Below are 19,044 nucleotides of genomic sequence, written 5' to 3' on the forward strand. Positions count from 1 at the left end.
TTTGGACGAGTACTATTCACCGGACACTATTGGACGAACGCTCACTCAATTTAAGGACGAACGCTCACTCAATTTAAGGACGAACGCTCACTCAATTTAAGGACGAACGCTCAAATCAATGTGTTAAGGACGAACGCTCACTATTTGGACGAACGCTCCACATTCTGGACGAACGCTCAACAATTTGGACGAACGCTCATATATTCGGACGAACGCTCACTCACTGTTTGGACGAACGCTCAATGCTGATCATTTGGACGAACGCTCAGTTTGGACAAATGGACGAACGCTCACAGATGAAACCAAGGACGAACGCTAAGAATTGAACTAAGGACGAACGCTCACTCACACTCGCTCAAAGGCCGAACGCTCAACACTGAATTTAAGGCCGAACGCTTGGTCGAGCCATTTGGACGAACGTTCACAAGTTGAAGTCATGGACGAACGCTCGTAGTCTGGACGAACGCCAACTAACAGCTTGGACGAACGCTCACTTGCTAGCTGAAGCACGGACACTCATAATCTACAACTTGGACGAACGCGCGACGAGCCTTTGCGGACGAACGCTCACACGTACAGAACGAATCACTCAATGTCGAACACTTGGATTTAAGGACGGACGCGCATAGCGAATGGGACGAACGTCCCCTTTTCACTTCACCAACTTTGAACGAGCGTCCACAAACGAACGCTCTCCAACGACTACCGAATAATTTGGACGAACGTCCAAATTCACCTTGACGAACGTTCAACCATTTTGGACGAACGTTAGCTATTTAGGACGAACGTCCAATTTGAAATCAAATTGGACGAACGGTATTTCTGCAGAATTTCTGCAAGTTTTCCAGAAACCCAGAAACTAAACCAGTACCCAAATATTCATCCCATTCTTCCCAGATTTGCATTAAATACAACATACATCATCAACTAAACAAAAGATCTAGCTCCCCTTACCTCTTGAAGACTTCCTTTGCTAAATCTTTAAATCTATCTTCTCCAAGATTTTCAGTGCCAAGGTTTTTTCCCACTCCAGCAACTCTGAACTTCACCTCCTTCACCAACCTTGCAGCAAGGGTTTCCTTCCTCATTTCAGAACTTAGCATCCCCTTATATCTTCCACGTTTGCAGCCTGCTGAATGATGCCAAACATGAGGGAAATCACGGACTTCTTTACTCTCCAAAACCAATTCCCGTGACTCCCTTAATTGCTTCCCACACCCCTTCAACAGCTGCCTCCCCGTGAAGCCATCCCCTACCACACCACTCATCATAGGAAGCCCCCACCACATCAATTACCAACATATCCTTGTCCATACACCACCCCCAAATTATTTAGGTCCTTACAAATAGTATTTGTGTCTGACATAGATCAGTTTATTGCAATTAAGTAAAATATAATCAATAAAAAGGCAACAGACAATGCTGCAAACAAAAGAAAAACATACACAAATATAATGAAAGCACAATCTTATGTCTTCCTTTGTTCATATCCAGAAATTAAGCAATAATAGCCAGGTGCACCCATTTGCATTGTTCGTTCACTTTTTCCATATAATAAATTAGTTATTTAGGGCAATATTATCCATCCAAAATGATTAAGAAATTAAGAAAATAAGAAAATTTAGGGCAATATTATATCACTATTATAATTCCATCAAAATTAAGAAATTTTCTAGACCAAAATGCAAAAGACTTAATTTACTTATTAATTTTCTCTGTGAAAGCTAGTGTAAGTAATAGTTACTTAAAGATTTAACATGCTTTATTAAGCAACTAAAGAAACTTCGTGAAAAGACCAACTGTAAAGCACTGATGAATCGAATATATCAATTGATTCACTGATAAGAGTATGAATTTTTAATCACAAATAATAGATGCATGAAATGAAATGTAACCCCAATCAACTGTGAAAGGTAAAATGCAATCCACATATTTGGATACCTTTATAAGTTGAATTACATACACCAGTGATGGCATACACCTGTGATGGTTACATACATACATCGATGAGTAAACCCAAAATAATTCTTAATATTGGTATGGTTGCAGTTCAAATTTTAGCCAATTTATAGTGACGGAAATCATGAATATATCGTGAAAATTTTTTATCTTTTTTTTGGATGGTTCATGTCAATAGTTAGATGGACTATTGGATATTTCATATATGAACCAGAATTTTCTTTATATTGTATTATGGATAATGTGTTTGGATGCTTGAAGGTATGTGATTATTGTATCAGTGCCCAATCACAAACTGATGGATGTGTGAATATGAAGAAAATGTCGATGTTGTAAGTGTAATTTAATGAATAATCGGCATCTTACTCAATAGACTTTATTTTTTGTCATCATTCTCTATCTCCGATTTCATAATTTCCTAAAAACGTCTTTAATTCTCGACTCTCCTTTCTTGAGTTAAAATTATAGGAGTAAAATGCAATTTGCTCGCACAAATATAAACAACAGTTGTCAACCTTTTCAATCAAATCATTTTCTATATAGAAAATTTAACCTGTTATACAACTAACCCTTAAACAAAGCTTTTTAGGTTACTGTTCAAAACATGCTTCAAGCCAAATGACAAATTTCTCCTAAAATAGGAGTCCCATAACATTATTGGTAGCACAGCTTCTACACATGCAATCAAAGATGGTGACGACGAGGATGATGAAAGAGTGAGAATATAGGACGCATGGGAAGCACCAAAAAAAATAGTACATGGAGCACAACAATTGAAAAGAGAAACAAAACAACCGTAGACGAAATACGAGGAAGACAACATGTGGAATATGTTGAAGGAGAGATGAATATATTTAAGGGCACTGGAAACCAATGTTGGAGCTTTTCCTTCCACAGTTGTTGAGAAGTAGACTCAAGGAAACTGGGAGGTTAAGGTTGATGCCTAGGATGTTAGCTTTGATGGCAGTGCAGAGGCATGCAGCAACTTCAAGATCAACCAGATCCTTAATCAGACTGCAGCATGGAAGGGTTGGTGGTGACCCCAATTTAACATTGACCAAGTTCAACACGTTAGCACACACCCCCAACTTAAGTGCATCTATAGGACATGCACCCTTTTGGTAGGGCACTGATGGGTCTGGGATTACAGGGATGTAGGTTGAGCTCACCATGGTGTAGGAAAGCATGTTGAGACAAAGGAGTAGAGCAACAACATAGGTTGATGCAACAGTGCCCTTGGAAGCCATTTCACTAAACTAAGGATATAACACAGAAAAGAAAAGTAATAAATTTGGTGAATGTTAGAGAAGTGTGAGGGGGGTTTTATAGGTAACTAATTTAGTGGTTTTTGGTGTATTTGTTTTAAATTAGTAGTTAGGAGAACCCGTGAACCTTTGATTATAATTGAGATGCTTCTCTAGCTGGCACCCTGGCTGGGCAACACGAGGGATCATATGGGATCATATGTAGCAACAAAACTGAACAGTTACTCATTTTGTTTTTCTTTTATAAGACAAAATTGTCATAAGGATTCAATCTTATAATAACTCCATCAACTTAATCACAAGCAACTATGCATCATTCACTTATTCGAAATGATATAAGACAAATTTATAATATGTAAATAAATCCAAACTTTATTTTATAAATCGGTTTTGTTAAGTTGAGTTAGACTTAAAATGTCAATTTAGAATCTATCTAAGCCATATTTGTTTTTTGTTAGACATATTATTTCACTCACTAAAGATAAAGTCAATTTATAATCTCATCTTATAAATCAATTTTATAGAATTGAGTTAAACTTGAAATTTATCTCTTAATTTTTTTTGTTTTCCTTTCTCATTTAATACAGAGTGAATCTTATTAATCTGTAGTTTAATTTTCTCTGCCGAATTTCAAAATTACTGAGAGTTTTGCTTGAAAATATATATATATATATATATATATATATATATATATATATATATATATATATATATGCTTTTGAGTGTCTTTATATGCTTTCACACACCCAGCCCTTCCCCATCTTTCCTGCTTTTTTTTTTAAGTATTAATCTGGTTGAACAAGTAAGTATTTCCTTTGTGTGTACTAAAGTATTGTATTTTTACATATAATTAGTTAACTAAGGTTATTGCTAATTTGGTTGAATAATGTGAATAAATTATTGCAAATTGCAAATTTTTTAATATTTGTAATTAATTTTTATAAATAAAGATCATTAATCAAAATACATTAATAATAGAAAGACCTTTGTAATTCAATTGTAGATTATAATTGAAATTTGACTTTCAAATAGCTATTTTAAAAATTATACTTAATAAAATCTAAAATCAATTATAAAAGAAATTGTTTGGTATTAATATCAATAGCGTATAAAATCAAACTCTTTATGTATGATATGTAACTGAAATAACTATAATGTTTATAAAACAGACAAATTATATACGTCATGGAGATAAGCTTTCACATGTAACTGCTCAATCTTTACTTTCCCACCAAACACACTAACAATATGTTCACTGTTTTTTTATTTTTATTTTTCTCATAAAGAGGTTCCAATGAATGTCACTATATAATTAAGAAATGAAGTATTATGTCACATATATTTGTCGTATCATAACACGTGAACATTGGTTTACATATTTCAGCAAATAAGTTTCTTTTCATTTCTAATTACTTCTATATAGGTCTTCGTACATGATTTATTGGTTAAAAATAGCATCACAAAGCATACCTTTTCAATCTACCCATTTTTATATTTTAAATAATTCAACTATCATTGAATGATACATAATTTTTTTAATTTCACTTTACTATTCTTCACATATCTAGTAAAAACTTACCTATATTGCCGAATAATTTAACCTAATTTCACACTTATCATATATAAAAAGTTCAATTTACTAACTTATTTTTTATAAGTATATAAGTTGAAAAGTTTATTCATTTTGTCTAAAGTATAAAAAGAAAAGTTTATCTAGAGTATAAAAAGTAAAGTAGTATCATAAGATCTTCTTAAATATATCTACAATGGTTTATATATACCTTTCAAATTTCATTACGCTTAGTTTTATATGATTTAGAAATTGAGGTAAAGGATAATTTTAGTACATTTTTCTCTTTTAATTTAAATTTTAAAAATAAATCTTTGATAAAGACTTTAAGTTTCAGACAATATTTAAACAATTATAAAAACTTTTTAGTTATATAAAACTGTAAAAAGAATAAATAAATAAAATTACTCTTCCCTTGGTAATCATGGGTCTTTCCTCCATGATATCTTCCAAGCTTTGAAAGGCTACCGAGAGAGCTTTAACGAGAATTTAAGTTAATTTTTATTCCAAGCTTACTAATAACACTTATATTTGGAATTATCGCTTGCCCCCTCATCCATGATATATTATAGTAAGTAGGTTTCTCCTTTACCATTGATTCCACAAAACACATGAATTGCATTAATCATTCTAAAACTAAATTAAATTTTAAAAGTGATACTGAGTAAAGTAAATTAAAAAACTCTAAATCATTTGAACTATATGAATTAATTTTATTTTAAAATATTTCTCAATATTATACGTTATAATTTAATTTAATTAAAATAGTTGTATTCACAAGCAACTTATTTTTTAAGTAGAATTGTCAAAACGGATAACCCGGCTCGGTCCACCACAAGTTCGTTACTTAGTGAGTCAACCCAATCCGATTCATTTATTAGCCGAAAATTTTTTGAATCCGGCTCGATCTACCACGGGTTTGTGGGTTAAACGGGTTGGCTCACTAACTCACTTAATTATAAGTTTTCTTTAAAATAAAAAAAGTTATAATTTTTTTAATTTAAATCTAAAAAATTTCACTCTAAAATGATGTTAAACTCTAAAGACAATTCAAAATAAAAAATATATATCATACAATCCAAGCTTAATCCAAAAATAAGCACAAAACGCAAACAAAATTTTTAATATTGATAATTTTTGTATCACTTGTCCATTTATAATATTAGAATCTTGAATAAATAAATCTATAATGTTTTTCTCTCTTGAAACATTTTTTTTTATCTCATCTACAATATAATAAAAAAAACTAACTAATAATATTGAAACACAAAATAATAAATAATTAAATTAAATTAAGTGGGTTGGTGAGCCAACCCAATTCGCCATGGTTCAACCCTGGTTAGTCAACCCAGCTCACCATAGATTTAATCCGGATGAGTTGGGTTCTAAGTGAATCGGGTTGAAAACTAATCCGCATAAAAATAATTATATTTTTTTCAAATCCAACCCAACTCAAACCTGTGATGGATTGAGTTAGCTCGCGGATTACAAGTCAGACAACACTATTTTTAAGAACAAAGTAATATAACAGTTTAGGATACGTAACTTTTATTTAAAATAGTTTTTTTTATACAGTTCAATTTAGCATAAATTTATTTAAGTTGAAAACATTTCTTTACAATCCTATCATAGTAATATTTTTACATAAGGAGGAAAGTTCAGCTCTATGGCTTATGCTAAGTTTAAATGACAAATATATAAAATTTATTTATATTATAAAAATTGGTTAAATACATTTTTACTTGAGAATGAAAACTAAAATTAGTTATGATTTGAAATTTTAGCCTAATTTATTCCCTCAAAATTATGTAAATACGTGATTTAGTTTTTTTAACTTAATTTTATTAAATTTATATAGTATTTTAAATGTATCTTTTTATTAATGCATTTAAAATTTAAATAAGTTTAACAAAATTTGATTAAAAAAATTAAATTTTACATGTTTTTAAAATTGAGATATTAAACTGGGTCAAAATTTTGAATAAAAATTAATTTTAGTTTTAACTGAGACAAAGATGAAAACATATTTAATTCTATAAAAATCAAATCAATTAATAAAAAATGTGTAAAAAAAAGTTGAAAATAACTTATTTAAATCCTTCAACGTTTTAATAATAAATATAAGAGTAATTGTAATTTTGTACACTCTGAACTAAATAATTTTATCTCACGATAAGAGTTAGATAGGTGGATAATTAGTTTAAGCGTGGCATAAATCTCCATTATGTGACAAACTTGTCCACATAATCCACATTAAAAATGAACTTTAATTCTTGCTAATCACATTAGTTCTGCAAAGTCTATGGCTTAAATTGATCACTTTAGATATGCAAAAGTTTCAGATTCTTTCAGCATTTATTTACATAATAATATCCTACTAAGTCCATAAACAATATACAACTACTAGAAGTAAGAAACAATAAATTTTAAATCATTTGACGCAACACAACACAACATATTATAAAAATAAATATACAAGTTTAAATTTTAGTCCATTGTGACCTCCTCGTGTTAAATCTGGCAAAATGTTACTTTTAAAACGTAATTTGTCACACATTGAGAAACAGAAAAAATAAACTTGTTTAATCAACAAGAGTTTATCCCGTGAAAACTCATTGAAAATCTTCACCTTATAATTATACAGCTTTATAATGAAGGAGAAATCATATAACAGTACTCTGTCAATTTTTCTACTGTTTTTGAGATCAAGATTAACAACTTGCAGTTATGAAAAAGTATGCGGAAAACCAGCTTTGCTGATATTAAAAGTATATCTGTGGAATACTGTTTTGAAACTCCAATTTCAACGCAACTCCAATGAGCTTCATATTTAAAATTTTAAGAGCAGAGTTAAAGGATTGTATATTGTCGACTAAAAAGAAGAATGGCTAAATAAATACTGAAGTGAAAGAAGTTATACATAAGCCGTATCTATGACTATGAAGTAGTATTGAAATTTCACTCTACTCCTTTTGTTCAATCTGGGGAGCATCAGTGGTATTGCTCAAGGCATTTCCAATACTTAGGAGGCCGTTTCTATACAGAATGTCCAACTCATCAAAATAAGGGCAGCTTTTACTATTTTGACGCCTCTTCTTGCCACTCCCTATTGTCCTTTTATAGTATTTGTTGATGTTTTCCCACTTCTCCTTACACTTCTTTGCAGACCGATTATAGCCCAATGCATACATTGCTTCAGATATCTCCTCCCAAATTGACCCTTTCGATCCCATGAAACGGAACTTGTGCTCCAATGAAGTTCTCACTGTGATAAGTGATTGCACTTCAACATCTGGCCATCTACTCTTACTATGATCACTATTAAATTCTTTATGAGCATTCACTTCAACTTCACCCTCTTCTCTTTTGCTGCATGCTTCTACTGCTTGGGGGATTTGAATTTCGTGGCCCAACAGATTCTGAATGAAGGATATGAGGGCCAAACTGCGAGACTTTTCTTCAGCTCTAGCCTCTTCCTCTTTTCTAATTCTCTCCATCTCCTCATTCTTCCAAGCTTCTTCTCTCTTTATCCTTTCCCTTTCCTTCTTTTCTATGATTTCCACCAACTGTTTGTGCATCTGTTCCTGCTTCTCCATCACCTTTGTCACCAAATTCTTCACAAAACCTTCAAGCTTTCTCACCGTCTTTCTTCTCCTCTTTCTAGGACCATTTCCTTCAGGGCTTGCTGATGAATTGTCATCATTCTCCTCTTCATCCTCCGCATCCAAAGCCGAGCTGAAACAAGGAAGAACAAATCAAAAAGAGCAGTCCAAACCAATCTTAAACCTGTCAAGAAAGACTGTTTTGATTTCACACATGTGTCAGAGTGAATCTTGTTCGAAACACTCTCAGGTACTAAATGAAACACACCTCTTTTGGTAAAATTCTGAACCTTGATTTTTCATGTAACAAGAGATTAACCCTTTCACCAGACTCACCTCGGGTTAGTAAATAAAGGGTAACAAATTATCAATAGTTGGGGTTGCTAAATCATTCGGGAAAATGGTTTCATTCCAACAAGACCTTGTTTTTCAATTACCACACAGAACATTCTATATACTACAAATACTTGTGTGCAGATAAAACATAACTCTTGACCCAACTATAAAAATAATAATACACCGTACAATGCATTTCTTTTCATCCACCAAAAGCACACTGCTACAAACCAAAGCATTCTCGAATCAGAAAAGAATGATGTATAGTAGTACCAAGTTGTGGGCTCAGTCTCTTTCTCTCTCATAAAGACGCAACACAGAGCTCATAGCATCAAATGGACAACACTGCAATGCAACATATTCTAAGAACAAGTTCGTGCCTAACACCTCATCGCAAACACTCGTCAAAAAAGCAACACACTCTGCAACCACCGCCAATCACAATCTTTTTTCAATTAACTAAAATAATAGAAAAGGAAATCACTTTATTGGTTGTACGTTCCGCCCCCATTCAGCAAAGACAGGGTATAATATAAGCATAAAAATAAAAGATAAAGACACACAAATTCAAATCGAATTAATAATTAAAAATAACGGAAGAGAGAAAAGGGGATCTTTTAATAATTGATTAGATAAAAAAAAAAAGGAGAAAAACAGAGGTGGAGATGGGAGAAGAGAAATGGACTCACTCAGATTCTTGGCTCGGGGTGTGACCCGACCCGGAGGCAATCGGATCGGGCGGACGAGGGTGGGCATTGAGAGCGGAGGGAAGAGACCGGATGGGGCGGAGCTTCTGGGGGTTGTGGCAGTGGGAGAGGAGGTCGGCAGGGAATAGAAGGTCGCCGGAATCGGGAAATGGAGCGACGTGGTCGGGGACGGGGAAGTGATCGGCGGCGAAGAGGTCCATAAAATGGTAAAAAAAAAAAGGGAAAAAAATAGCGGCGCGAGGGTTTTGAGAAGAGGTGAAAAGTGAAGGAGAATGGTTATTCGTTGGTAAGTAAAATGACTACTGCGTTACTCTGTTGGTAAATTAGAATATAACTACGAAGAAGTGAAATGAACCACATGCCTACTGTTGTAAGTTGTAACTTCTAATGTGCCCAAAATGTTGTCTTATTTTAGCTATGTCTAATGTCTGATTCACCGATTGCAAGACACACATTCCACTTCTTATCCTTTTTAATTGAAATAAAAGCATGCTTGTTGAAGAAAAAGATTATAATAATATTTTTTCACTGCTAGTTAAATATTTAGTGCACAGTTTATATATTTGGATTATAGTAAAAACCGGAGACTTGCCGTTGAATTTCAAATCTTGTGTCGGTAGAAAGATGTCGGCTAAAGATATTTCAATTTTGCCTTGTAGTTAAAAAAATTAGCCTATTTTAAAATAAGACTGCTTTGTAAATTGGGGTCCTTTATTGTTATCCCCGTAAAACTCTTCATTAGAGGAAAATGATTGGTTTTCATATGTTTTCATCATACTAAACTGAGTTTTTTCCTTTTTTATCTTACCTATTTTATTGTATACAGAAAGTAATTCAAGATATAATTGGATATTAAATGTAAAAAGTTAACCGCTATTTTGCTGAATAAGGTTGTGTTATAACTTCATAATTTTACCATATGCGTTCACAATAAAATTTTATTAAAAAATTGATTACGAAGTTTTCGCTACGCTTATGTAGTTGTGGAAGAAGTGCTTATAGAAATTATTTTAGAGCTTGAATCACAAGCTCATAGTTACATACAAATGGATGTTAGGTTCAGATTCATATAAAACAAAATGTAATTATTACTTTGGCAAATATTAAATTGCTTTTTAATGTTTCTTTTTCTTAATTACGTTCTGCTTTTGTTTAAAATCTTGCAATCTATTTGGTTTATTTATTTTTATTTACTAGCATCTTGAATTTTTATTTATTTTGTTTTTTGTTTTTTTTTTCATTTTTCGTCTAGTTTTTCTTCGTTTCCACTTCAACTCTATTTCCTTTCTTACACCATCCTTTCATCTCCTTCTTTCTTTCCTTCACACACCACTAATTTAAACTCTGCAAACTCCACACCACCACCATCATACTATTCATTTACGTCAACATTACCAATTTCATCATCTTCATCGTCTTCATTGCATCCATATTGTTACAAAAATGGAGACATACACATAAAACTTTATTAAAATAAAAAAAATGAAAACAAAAAGAAGAACACACGAAACTTATTATTGAAAACATTTATACTTCACGAAATATAAATAAATTTTAAGTATTATGAAAAGAAATATAAAAAATATATATTAAATAAAACATTAAATTACTTAGATGTTTTTTTGTGAAAAAAGTCAAATTAGTTAATTTATTACTAGAATGATTTTCTTACAAAAGTGCAAACATTAATTTCATTTATTTCAAAGGAAAAGAATCACAATTTAAACAACTATGACAAACTTTTCTAAAAATCTTTCATGGAACAGTATTTCAAACAAGAATGATTGTCAAAACAGGTAACTCGACTCGATCAACCACGGGTTGGTCACTTAGTGAATTAACCAAACCTTACTCATTTATTAACAAGCTATAAGAACCTAGTTTGACCCACCACAGATTGGTGGGTTAAATGAGATGATTTACTGACTCATTTAATTACAAGTTTTTTTTTTCAAATCTAATAAAAATTACAAATTTTGTAATTCAAATATAAATAAATTTTACTCTAGAATGATGTTAAACTTCAAAAAGACAATTCAAATGTAATAAAAAAGTAAGCATAAAATGTGAACAAATAAGTTTCTAATATGAATTATTTTTGTGTCACTTGTCTATTTATAATATTGGAATTTTAAATGAATAAATTAATAATATTTTTCTCTCTTAAAACATCTTCTTTATCCCAGTCTACAATATAATAATAAAAAGTGTTAACTAATGATATTGAAACACAAAATAATAAATAACAGCTCACCAAAAATCACTACCGAAAAACCCGATTCTAAATAAGCTAGATTGAAAATTAGTTCATATAAAAAAATTACATATTCTTCTACAAATAAGATGTAACTAAACCACCATTCTTTAATTTAACCTTTCAATATCGAAAAATAACTTGATTTTTGTATTATAGTTTCTTTTACCGATTCCTGATAAAAATATTGACTAAAAGTTGAATATATAATAATAACATTATTATATTATATAATTATATTGCAATGATTCTCCTTTATTTCTTGATCCCAATTTTAGTTTTTTTATTTATTTTAAATATATAGCTTTTTAAAATTCATAATTTTGATTTAGTATATTATTCCGTTAAAATGCTATTAAAATTATATAATTAATTGAATTAAAAGATTATCAGAAACCAATAATTGAAAAATATGAAAATGTTTAAAATTTGTGAACTAAAAAATATAATTGGAGAAAACAAAATTGTAATTTACTCCAAAAAAAAAAACAAAAAATGAGCTCTCAAACTGAATTACGGTGTGATCTTTTGATTTGTACGGCGAGGGTATCCCATGCTTGCGTGTCAACTTCTCCACCGCTTCCCTTCCTTCCATGGAGATTCTGCTATTTCGAATGCCTTTTTGGTTTCAGTTTTGAATTTTCTTCTCACAAACACAAATAACACGCCAATCTGACTCCATTAATTTTTGACGCAAACTTTGATTTAGTAATTTCAGATCCTTACGTATTCGCAGCTTCGTTACTTGTCCTGCTAAACCCAATAATTAATTAAGCAGACATATGTTACGATAACGTATTCTCTGTGGTTGTGGGTTTGGATTCACTGTCGCACATTAACAACATGCTCAGATCACTGCCCAAGCTCTCACTCCTCTTTTCCTCAGCTAGGAATCCTCGTTATCTTACAAGTGCTCAGCGTTTCACATCTCAAGGGAGAAGACCAACTTCAAGAGGTATGTTTTCAACTCAAACCAAATAACCAAACCACCTTATTATTTTTTGCTTTGTCGGATTAACACTGACCCGGTTTCCAATTCTGTTTCTTTTCGCTTTTGGGTATCGTTTATATTATCACTGGCAAGATTTAGCCTTTTTTTCATTGGTTCCAACTTCCAATGGGCGTGTCTGTTTTTTTTTTCTTTATATTTTTAGTATTATTTAGTGATAATCTTATTTAATTATTACATCCTGAATTGAATATTACTAATAACTAGGCCAAACACACAAGCTGATCGTGATGGTTTCGTTTTGGATCTGCATTTGCCGGGTAGACCTCACTGCATGGCTTGCTATTGCACATTGTTTTGGGGTCTCCTGTATCATGAGGAGTGTTGTTATGATATATTGTTATAGTATATCACCAATATCCTCCCGATTCATGAACACATGTATACATGCATTAATATAATCTTCATGTACTATTGACATCAGTCAAAAGATATTCTCAGGAAAAACACTATCGTACATATCAGTTTGCGATTATATGACAGGGTAAACCTTTAATTAGTGTATGTGTTTGTATGTATTTATACATTTATGTGTGTCTCTGTGTGTACATCTATTTATATGTGTGTGTATATAGCCTATTTTAGCTTATAGAATCAGCAAATTCTTTGTGGCACAATTCACTCAATTTTTCTGCAATTAAGAGTGGCTGTCTGCTTTTGATATTCTCCACAGTTATAGTATTTTTGGACATATATATTCGAGCCAAAAAAAATAATGTCACAGATGCCAAAGCTATCTCTAGTAGCTTCACTAGACTTAAAAAAATTGCATGGCAGACGCGTGACCAAACATGCTGTTAGTGAGTTTTTTACAAATTGCAACATTCCCAATGGATGATTACTTCAACTTGGTTTTCTTGATTTTTTTTCCCAAAATTGTCCTATCCAAAGGTCATCGTCGGTCGGTTTCTACATTGGCTGAGGTAACTGAAAAATGATGAAAATAGTAGGGAGATTGAACAAATTTACTCGTTCAGAAAATTACTTTCTTCATGCTGCTTAACTGTTCAAAACTCTTAATAAGTTTCAGTTTGAATTTGAAATGAGTAATTCATGCATCCACATATGGTATTATAAAGGTTTGGTTGTATATTTTTCCCAATCAGTTGGGAAAAGGTTGGCTGTCAGGAATGCTAATCTTTTGTTTACACTGGATTCTGTTCCCATGTTATAAGGAATGATTAATTGTAATAATCTAAAGTTACTTTTTCTCACTTTTCCTTAATAGTCAAGATTGGAGCGGCAACCACTCTTTCTATACTATCTAAGTCAACTTCAACAATTTCATCTGCAATTGCCTCAGAAACTGCCGCAGAAGATCAAGTTCAACAGATCAAGCTACTAACATCAACTGATGATAAATACGGTGGTGTTACTGTGGAACTGAATCATCCTATGGATTCTTCAGAATTTATCCAAGTCCTTAGAGCTTCAGTTTCTCACTGGAGGCAGCTGGTAGGTAATCTTTCTATTTAGTTGCTTAACGTTATTAATATATCATATTTGATGTCACCCATTGATCGAAACACACTGGTGAATTATTTAATAAAACATAAGGCTTTTTCATTTAAAACTATGCATGATTAGGGACTCATAGTAAATAATACTAGCACTCAAACCAGATACATAGATAATTTCCATGTACGTGTAGTGGCAATCCTTTTCTTCCTTTTTTTTTCCTTGTTTAGCAATAAATAGTATATGTTGATCGTCAATGAATGCATCAGCCACACACATGAAGATTTTAGTTTCTTCTTTTTTCATTAACCTGTCATTAAGTATATAGATCGTTATCTTTTAGTTAAGTTTAGTTGGTTATTCAATAAAAAATGTTAGCTGACCTTCATAATCCTAGTTTAGCGATTAAGATATGAACTATTTTCCTTTTGAATTTGCCGTAAGGTTTTTTATTTAAGGATGGTTGCAAGCTCACTTTTCTGTCTGTTTTATTTTGCAAAACGAGCTAATAAGCTTGTCAGTTATATGCAACAAAACTTGGGCATTTTTATCTGTACTGAGAATCTGGAATCCACCACTATATGAGTTAATGAATCCACATTGTCATGCAGGGCAAGAAAGGTGTTTGGATAAAATTACCTATTCGTTTAGCCGGTCTAGTTGAAGCTTTAGTTAAGGTGACTAATATTATTGCTTACCTTAATCATAATGGTTGTGTTTAATAAGTTTAGTTGATGAAAGTTGGAGTTCCATTAAATTTGTCAGGTATCAATTCTATTTATTAACTATTATTTCCTGTGTACTTTTATGCAGGAGGGGTTTTGGTATCATCATGCAGAACCAAATTATTTAATGCTTGTATATTGGATTCCTGACAGTCCAAGTACTATTCCTGCAAATGCCACACACAGGGTGGGGGTTGGTTCATTTGTCATGAATGAAAAACAAGAGGTTTATCCCCCACCATCTATCACAATGTAGTGCAACTTCATAATTAGGCTTATACTTAATTGGAAGAGATCTCTTATTGTTTGAGGGTTTTATCTTTGATAAATATTGTTATGCCTTTACTGTGTCTGAATAAAATGATAATGTCATAGATGAGGATGAAAAATAACTTACAGTGTATGTGTTGCATTCTGTTCTAGAAAGGAGCTAGTAAATTTAGATTTTCTTTTGTTTATTTTAGTTTGGCCCTTCATTTTCTGACCCATTGCTCCTGCTTATTTTTGTTTTTGTCAGTTTCTGTCTGGTAGGTCCATTGTCAGAATTTTCATTGAAAAAATAATAAAATGTCTCCATTAGTAATATGAATTCTGAAAAACTTAATTTTATTGGCGATTAACATTTCACTTTTTAATTATTTCATGATCTTAGGTCCTGGTTGTTCAGGAGAATAGTGGACTATTTCAAGGAACTGGAATTTGGAAATTCCCTACTGGAGTTGTTGATCAGGTAGATGTGTTGGATATATTTCACTACGGTCTAAAAGTCTAAACTTTGTGCATATAATCTACTCGTTCAATCTATATAGGGAGAAGATATTTGTGTAGCAGCAGTAAGAGAGGTCAAAGAAGAAACAGGAGTAAGTAATCTCATTGCTGTACCAATCAAAAGTGGCTAGTCCTGAAATCAGTTATCTATTTGAGTGTTAGTATCGAAGCCTAATTTTTCTGGGTCTCTCAATTTTCAGGTTGAGTCAGAATTTGTTGAAGTATTAGCCTTCAGGTAGCATGTTTATATGAATATATTGTAACAATTTGAATATGGGAAGTTTATTAGATTGATATTGGAGACATCAAATAGAAGATAGAATTTTTCAGATCTCACTGATCGTGGATGTAGGGAATAGGGACTAAGGAAAGAAGGGGAAACATCACATTATCCAAAATCCTAGAGGGGATGAGGGAATTCTTTATCACATTGATACAACACCTGCAGGGTCCATTTTTGTGTCTTGCAGTGTCTAGCAAGATTAGTTTTCCTATGTTAACATATCCATTTTAGCTATATCATTGGAGAATATGCTTGAAATATTTATATACTGTAAAACTTGTTGATAAATTAGTGATTTCTTTCTTTGAAGTTTCCTGAATTCTTGTGATGAGACTGTACTATGGATGACTGAGAATTCTTTTCTTGTTTCATCTAAATATCCGATTGACAGACAAAGTCATAATTCATTCTTTGAGAAGTCAGACTTATTCTTCGTGTGCATGTTGCGGCCTCTTTCTTTTAACATCCAAAGACAGAGATTTGAGATACTGGATGCACAGGTATGCGAATTCTTGTTGAGGCCGAGCAGTAATTATAGTTTGTTTTCCATATCTTTTACAATGTTCAATGCTTATTAAGAGTAAAAGACTAAGGTAAATGCTAACCAGTAGTTAAAGCATTAACAGGAAACACCTATGTAACAAAGTAATTGAAACTCGTTTACTTGACGACCTACTCTGACTTTGCATACTTATCACATCATATGTTTATTTTTCTTTCAAAGTATTCATTTAATGAGATTTAGGTAAAAGTAATTTAAGCCAGGGAACTAAAAGCTAACTTTTTTCAAACTATAGAGACCACAAATATTAATTTTTAAATATAAATTATACTTTGTAAAAGGATCCCAAGGAAATGTAAAATCATTGTAGACAAAGAGAAATATCAATTGTTCTTATGATTAATTTTCTGCAGTGGATGCCATTTGAGGAATATGCAGCTCAACCATTCGTCCAAAAGAGTGAGCTTTTGAAGTACATAAATGATACATGTTTGGCAAAGATGGGTGGACAATATTCTGGATTTTGTCCTATATCTACGTCATCGAACTTTTCTGATCAAAAGAATTATTTGTACTTGAATGCTGGGACCTTAAAGAGCTCCTATTCTTCCTGAGCATCATCACAGATTAAAGGACATTCAATTACTTTATATCATTCATTATGTGAACATGCTGGTCTTCATCAGGGAAGCCAAATTTGAAAGCAATTTCATTGATGATAAAATTTAGTTTCTGTCAAGAATGGTTAGAAAAAAAGTTAACATTCAACAAACGATCATTTTTCACGCTATACATGATCATTCAATGCATTATATTTTCTTCTTTAATAAACACTTGTAAATGTTTATTCAAATTGATCTATACAACAGAAGTGAGTGACTGTGACTGTGTGTATGATGGTCATGGCACTGCAAGTTATTTGGAGTCATGCAGACATCATAAAAGAACTTGCATGAATGTTGACATCATCCGTGACTTTGGAAGCAGCTTGTTAGTGCTGATTGTCATGCGCGCACATTTGGTCCAGTGCACAAGATTATTTGATTAGTTCCAAATTGCTGAAAAGCTATGTTGAGTGGAGTGGACCAATCACTTCCCAGTTTTGCTCCTCCTCTTTCCAAACATTAATTTTTTATGCTGAGTTAGACCAAAAAAAAATCTTTAAATAAGTTTGTCATCATTGAGTTTATAGGAATAGTAGTATATTCAGTGTAAGAAGATCATACAGTACAATCTAGTGAAACTAGAAAGATACACTTCAGTATTGTTACAGAAAGATGTCAGTACTTTGTGATTATATATGATGAAATGACATTTATCTTATGCCAACCTCACTTAAATTGTATCCTTTACAGCATAATTGATATCAATGCTTATAAAACTTGCATTTGGGATTTTACCATGACATGTAAAAGATGAATCAATGTTAATTTTCATTTTGGATATGGTGAATTTATTGTGAAGAAGTTAGGTTTATTTACCTTTTATATGTTTTACCAAGTGTTATTTTTTTCCACTTTCCCTACAAATGTTTGAAGAAAGAGTCTTCAGCCCTTTACCTATATTGTAATAATTTTCTAAACAAATCGTCCAATATCTTGACTAAGTAACAAAATCAATCATCCATTGAGATTAGATTCCATTAAAGACTTTTGTGTGGCCCTGCCTTCACATGTAGTTGAAGCGTCAATAGACAACCCTAATTCTTCATAAGGAAGAAATCTATCTAATTTACAACCCCTCGTGGCATTCTAACATTGATTTTTGCTTCAATTTCCACCTAGTTACTGTTGTTTTACATAAGAATCTAACCTAAGACAATTATCAATGGCCAAAACGTCCTTTCAGGGACCATATATATTCATTCCCTTGACCAAAGGCCAATTAATTCACCAATACGATATGAAATTTCGTGTTTAAACAATTGAATTGTGATGCTAACATCTTTGTCTCTTTAGATATGTATATATAGTGGAATTGAAGAATAAGTGTAAAGCAGAGGCAAGAAAAATCGATACTTGATAGCACTGATTAAGGCAAAGGCCAAATAATCCGAATAACACGGAACCCATGTCTCTTTTTCCTGCTCCAATGTTTGTCTACACTTTGCGCCAAAGTTTAACCATGCTTTCCTTCACTTCAATTTGTAGAAACGTTCGGATAATCTAGTTTATAAAACAACCTTATCCTACTCAAATTTTGACGAAGGACGTTCATGCAAAAATATCTCACTCAAATCTAATAAGAGCGTAGAAATGTAAGCCATTTTTAACAAGAGTTATCCTTAATATAAACAAGAGCCATGAAATGTCTCAAATGTATTAATATAACCAACTTTTTACTTTTTTTAAGTGCTCTTAAAATAATTATAAAATAAATATCATATGTTTCGTATCATAGACTATTTATTTTATTAAATAATCTTATTTTACTTTTTAAACTCTTAAATACTTGTTAATTTTTTTCAAAACGGTTTTCCATATTAGACCGGAAGTACAAAGATTAGATAAAAGACATTCCATGCATGCTCTTAAAGATTCGTTATTACTTTAAAATGTGTGTTTTATACGATTTATGTTGTTTTTTAACATAATCTATGTTCTAAG

At 32.0% G+C, this 19,044-nt stretch overlaps 3 protein-coding genes across 5 annotated transcripts; 1 reads left to right on the forward strand and 2 right to left on the reverse strand.

Annotated features, from left to right (window-relative positions):
- Positions 1-2,578: 2,578 nt before the first annotated feature.
- On the reverse strand, positions 2,579-3,266 carry LOC108342328 (14 kDa proline-rich protein DC2.15). Its single transcript, XM_017580086.2, has one exon. It carries the CDS (start codon positions 3,204-3,206, stop codon positions 2,814-2,816), a length of 393 nt encoding a protein of 130 aa, XP_017435575.1. The 5' UTR covers positions 3,207-3,266; the 3' UTR covers positions 2,579-2,813.
- A 4,393-nt stretch (positions 3,267-7,659) lies between these two features.
- Positions 7,660-9,954, reverse strand: LOC108342148 (trihelix transcription factor GTL1). Of its 3 annotated transcripts, none has more exons than XM_017579863.2 (2): positions 9,422-9,954; positions 7,660-8,529 (listed from the first exon to the last, which is right to left on the reverse strand). In XM_017579863.2, exons 1-2 carry the CDS (start codon positions 9,637-9,639, stop codon positions 7,758-7,760), a joined length of 990 nt encoding a protein of 329 aa, XP_017435352.1. In that variant the 5' UTR covers positions 9,640-9,954; the 3' UTR covers positions 7,660-7,757. The 3 variants fall into 3 exon arrangements, with proteins under 3 accessions (XP_017435352.1, XP_052735707.1, XP_017435354.1); XM_052879747.1 differs by lacking the exon at positions 9,422-9,954 and adding an exon at positions 8,922-9,387; XM_017579865.2 differs by lacking the exon at positions 9,422-9,954 and adding an exon at positions 9,006-9,383.
- Positions 9,955-12,227: 2,273 nt separating this feature from the next.
- LOC108340947 (nudix hydrolase 2) lies at positions 12,228-17,761 on the forward strand. Its single transcript, XM_017578530.2, has 9 exons — positions 12,228-12,648; positions 13,931-14,157; positions 14,772-14,837; positions 14,974-15,111; positions 15,538-15,615; positions 15,695-15,745; positions 15,854-15,888; positions 16,328-16,436; positions 16,852-17,761. Exons 1-9 carry the CDS (start codon positions 12,537-12,539, stop codon positions 17,050-17,052), a joined length of 1,017 nt encoding a protein of 338 aa, XP_017434019.1. The 5' UTR covers positions 12,228-12,536; the 3' UTR covers positions 17,053-17,761.
- The last annotated feature ends 1,283 nt before the right edge of the window (positions 17,762-19,044 follow it).

The sequence above is a fragment of the Vigna angularis genome, chromosome 6 (genome assembly GCF_016808095.1).
Source record: "Vigna angularis cultivar LongXiaoDou No.4 chromosome 6, ASM1680809v1, whole genome shotgun sequence".
Classification (NCBI taxonomy): Eukaryota; Viridiplantae; Streptophyta; class Magnoliopsida; order Fabales; family Fabaceae; genus Vigna; species Vigna angularis.

What these genes read in the sequence shown, in the direction of transcription:
- LOC108342328 (XM_017580086.2), bottom strand. Translation starts at nt 3,206, where the DNA reads ATGGCTTCCAAGGGCACTGTTGCATCAACCTATGTTGTTGCTCTACTC.
- LOC108342148 (XM_017579863.2), bottom strand. Translation starts at nt 9,639, where the DNA reads ATGGACCTCTTCGCCGCCGATCACTTCCCCGTCCCCGACCACGTCGCT. An exon ending in ACCCCGAGCCAAGAATCTGA is followed by an intron (nt 8,530 to 9,421) that starts GTGAGTCCATTT and finishes TCCTTGTTTCAG; the next exon opens with CTCGGCTTTGGATGCGGAGG.
- LOC108340947 (XM_017578530.2), top strand. Translation starts at nt 12,537, where the DNA reads ATGCTCAGATCACTGCCCAAGCTCTCACTCCTCTTTTCCTCAGCTAGG. An exon ending in AGGTCAAAGAAGAAACAGGA is followed by an intron (nt 15,746 to 15,853) that starts GTAAGTAATCTC and finishes CTCAATTTTCAG; the next exon opens with GTTGAGTCAGAATTTGTTGA. An exon ending in GTTGAAGTATTAGCCTTCAG is followed by an intron (nt 15,889 to 16,327) that starts GTAGCATGTTTA and finishes TCCGATTGACAG; the next exon opens with ACAAAGTCATAATTCATTCT.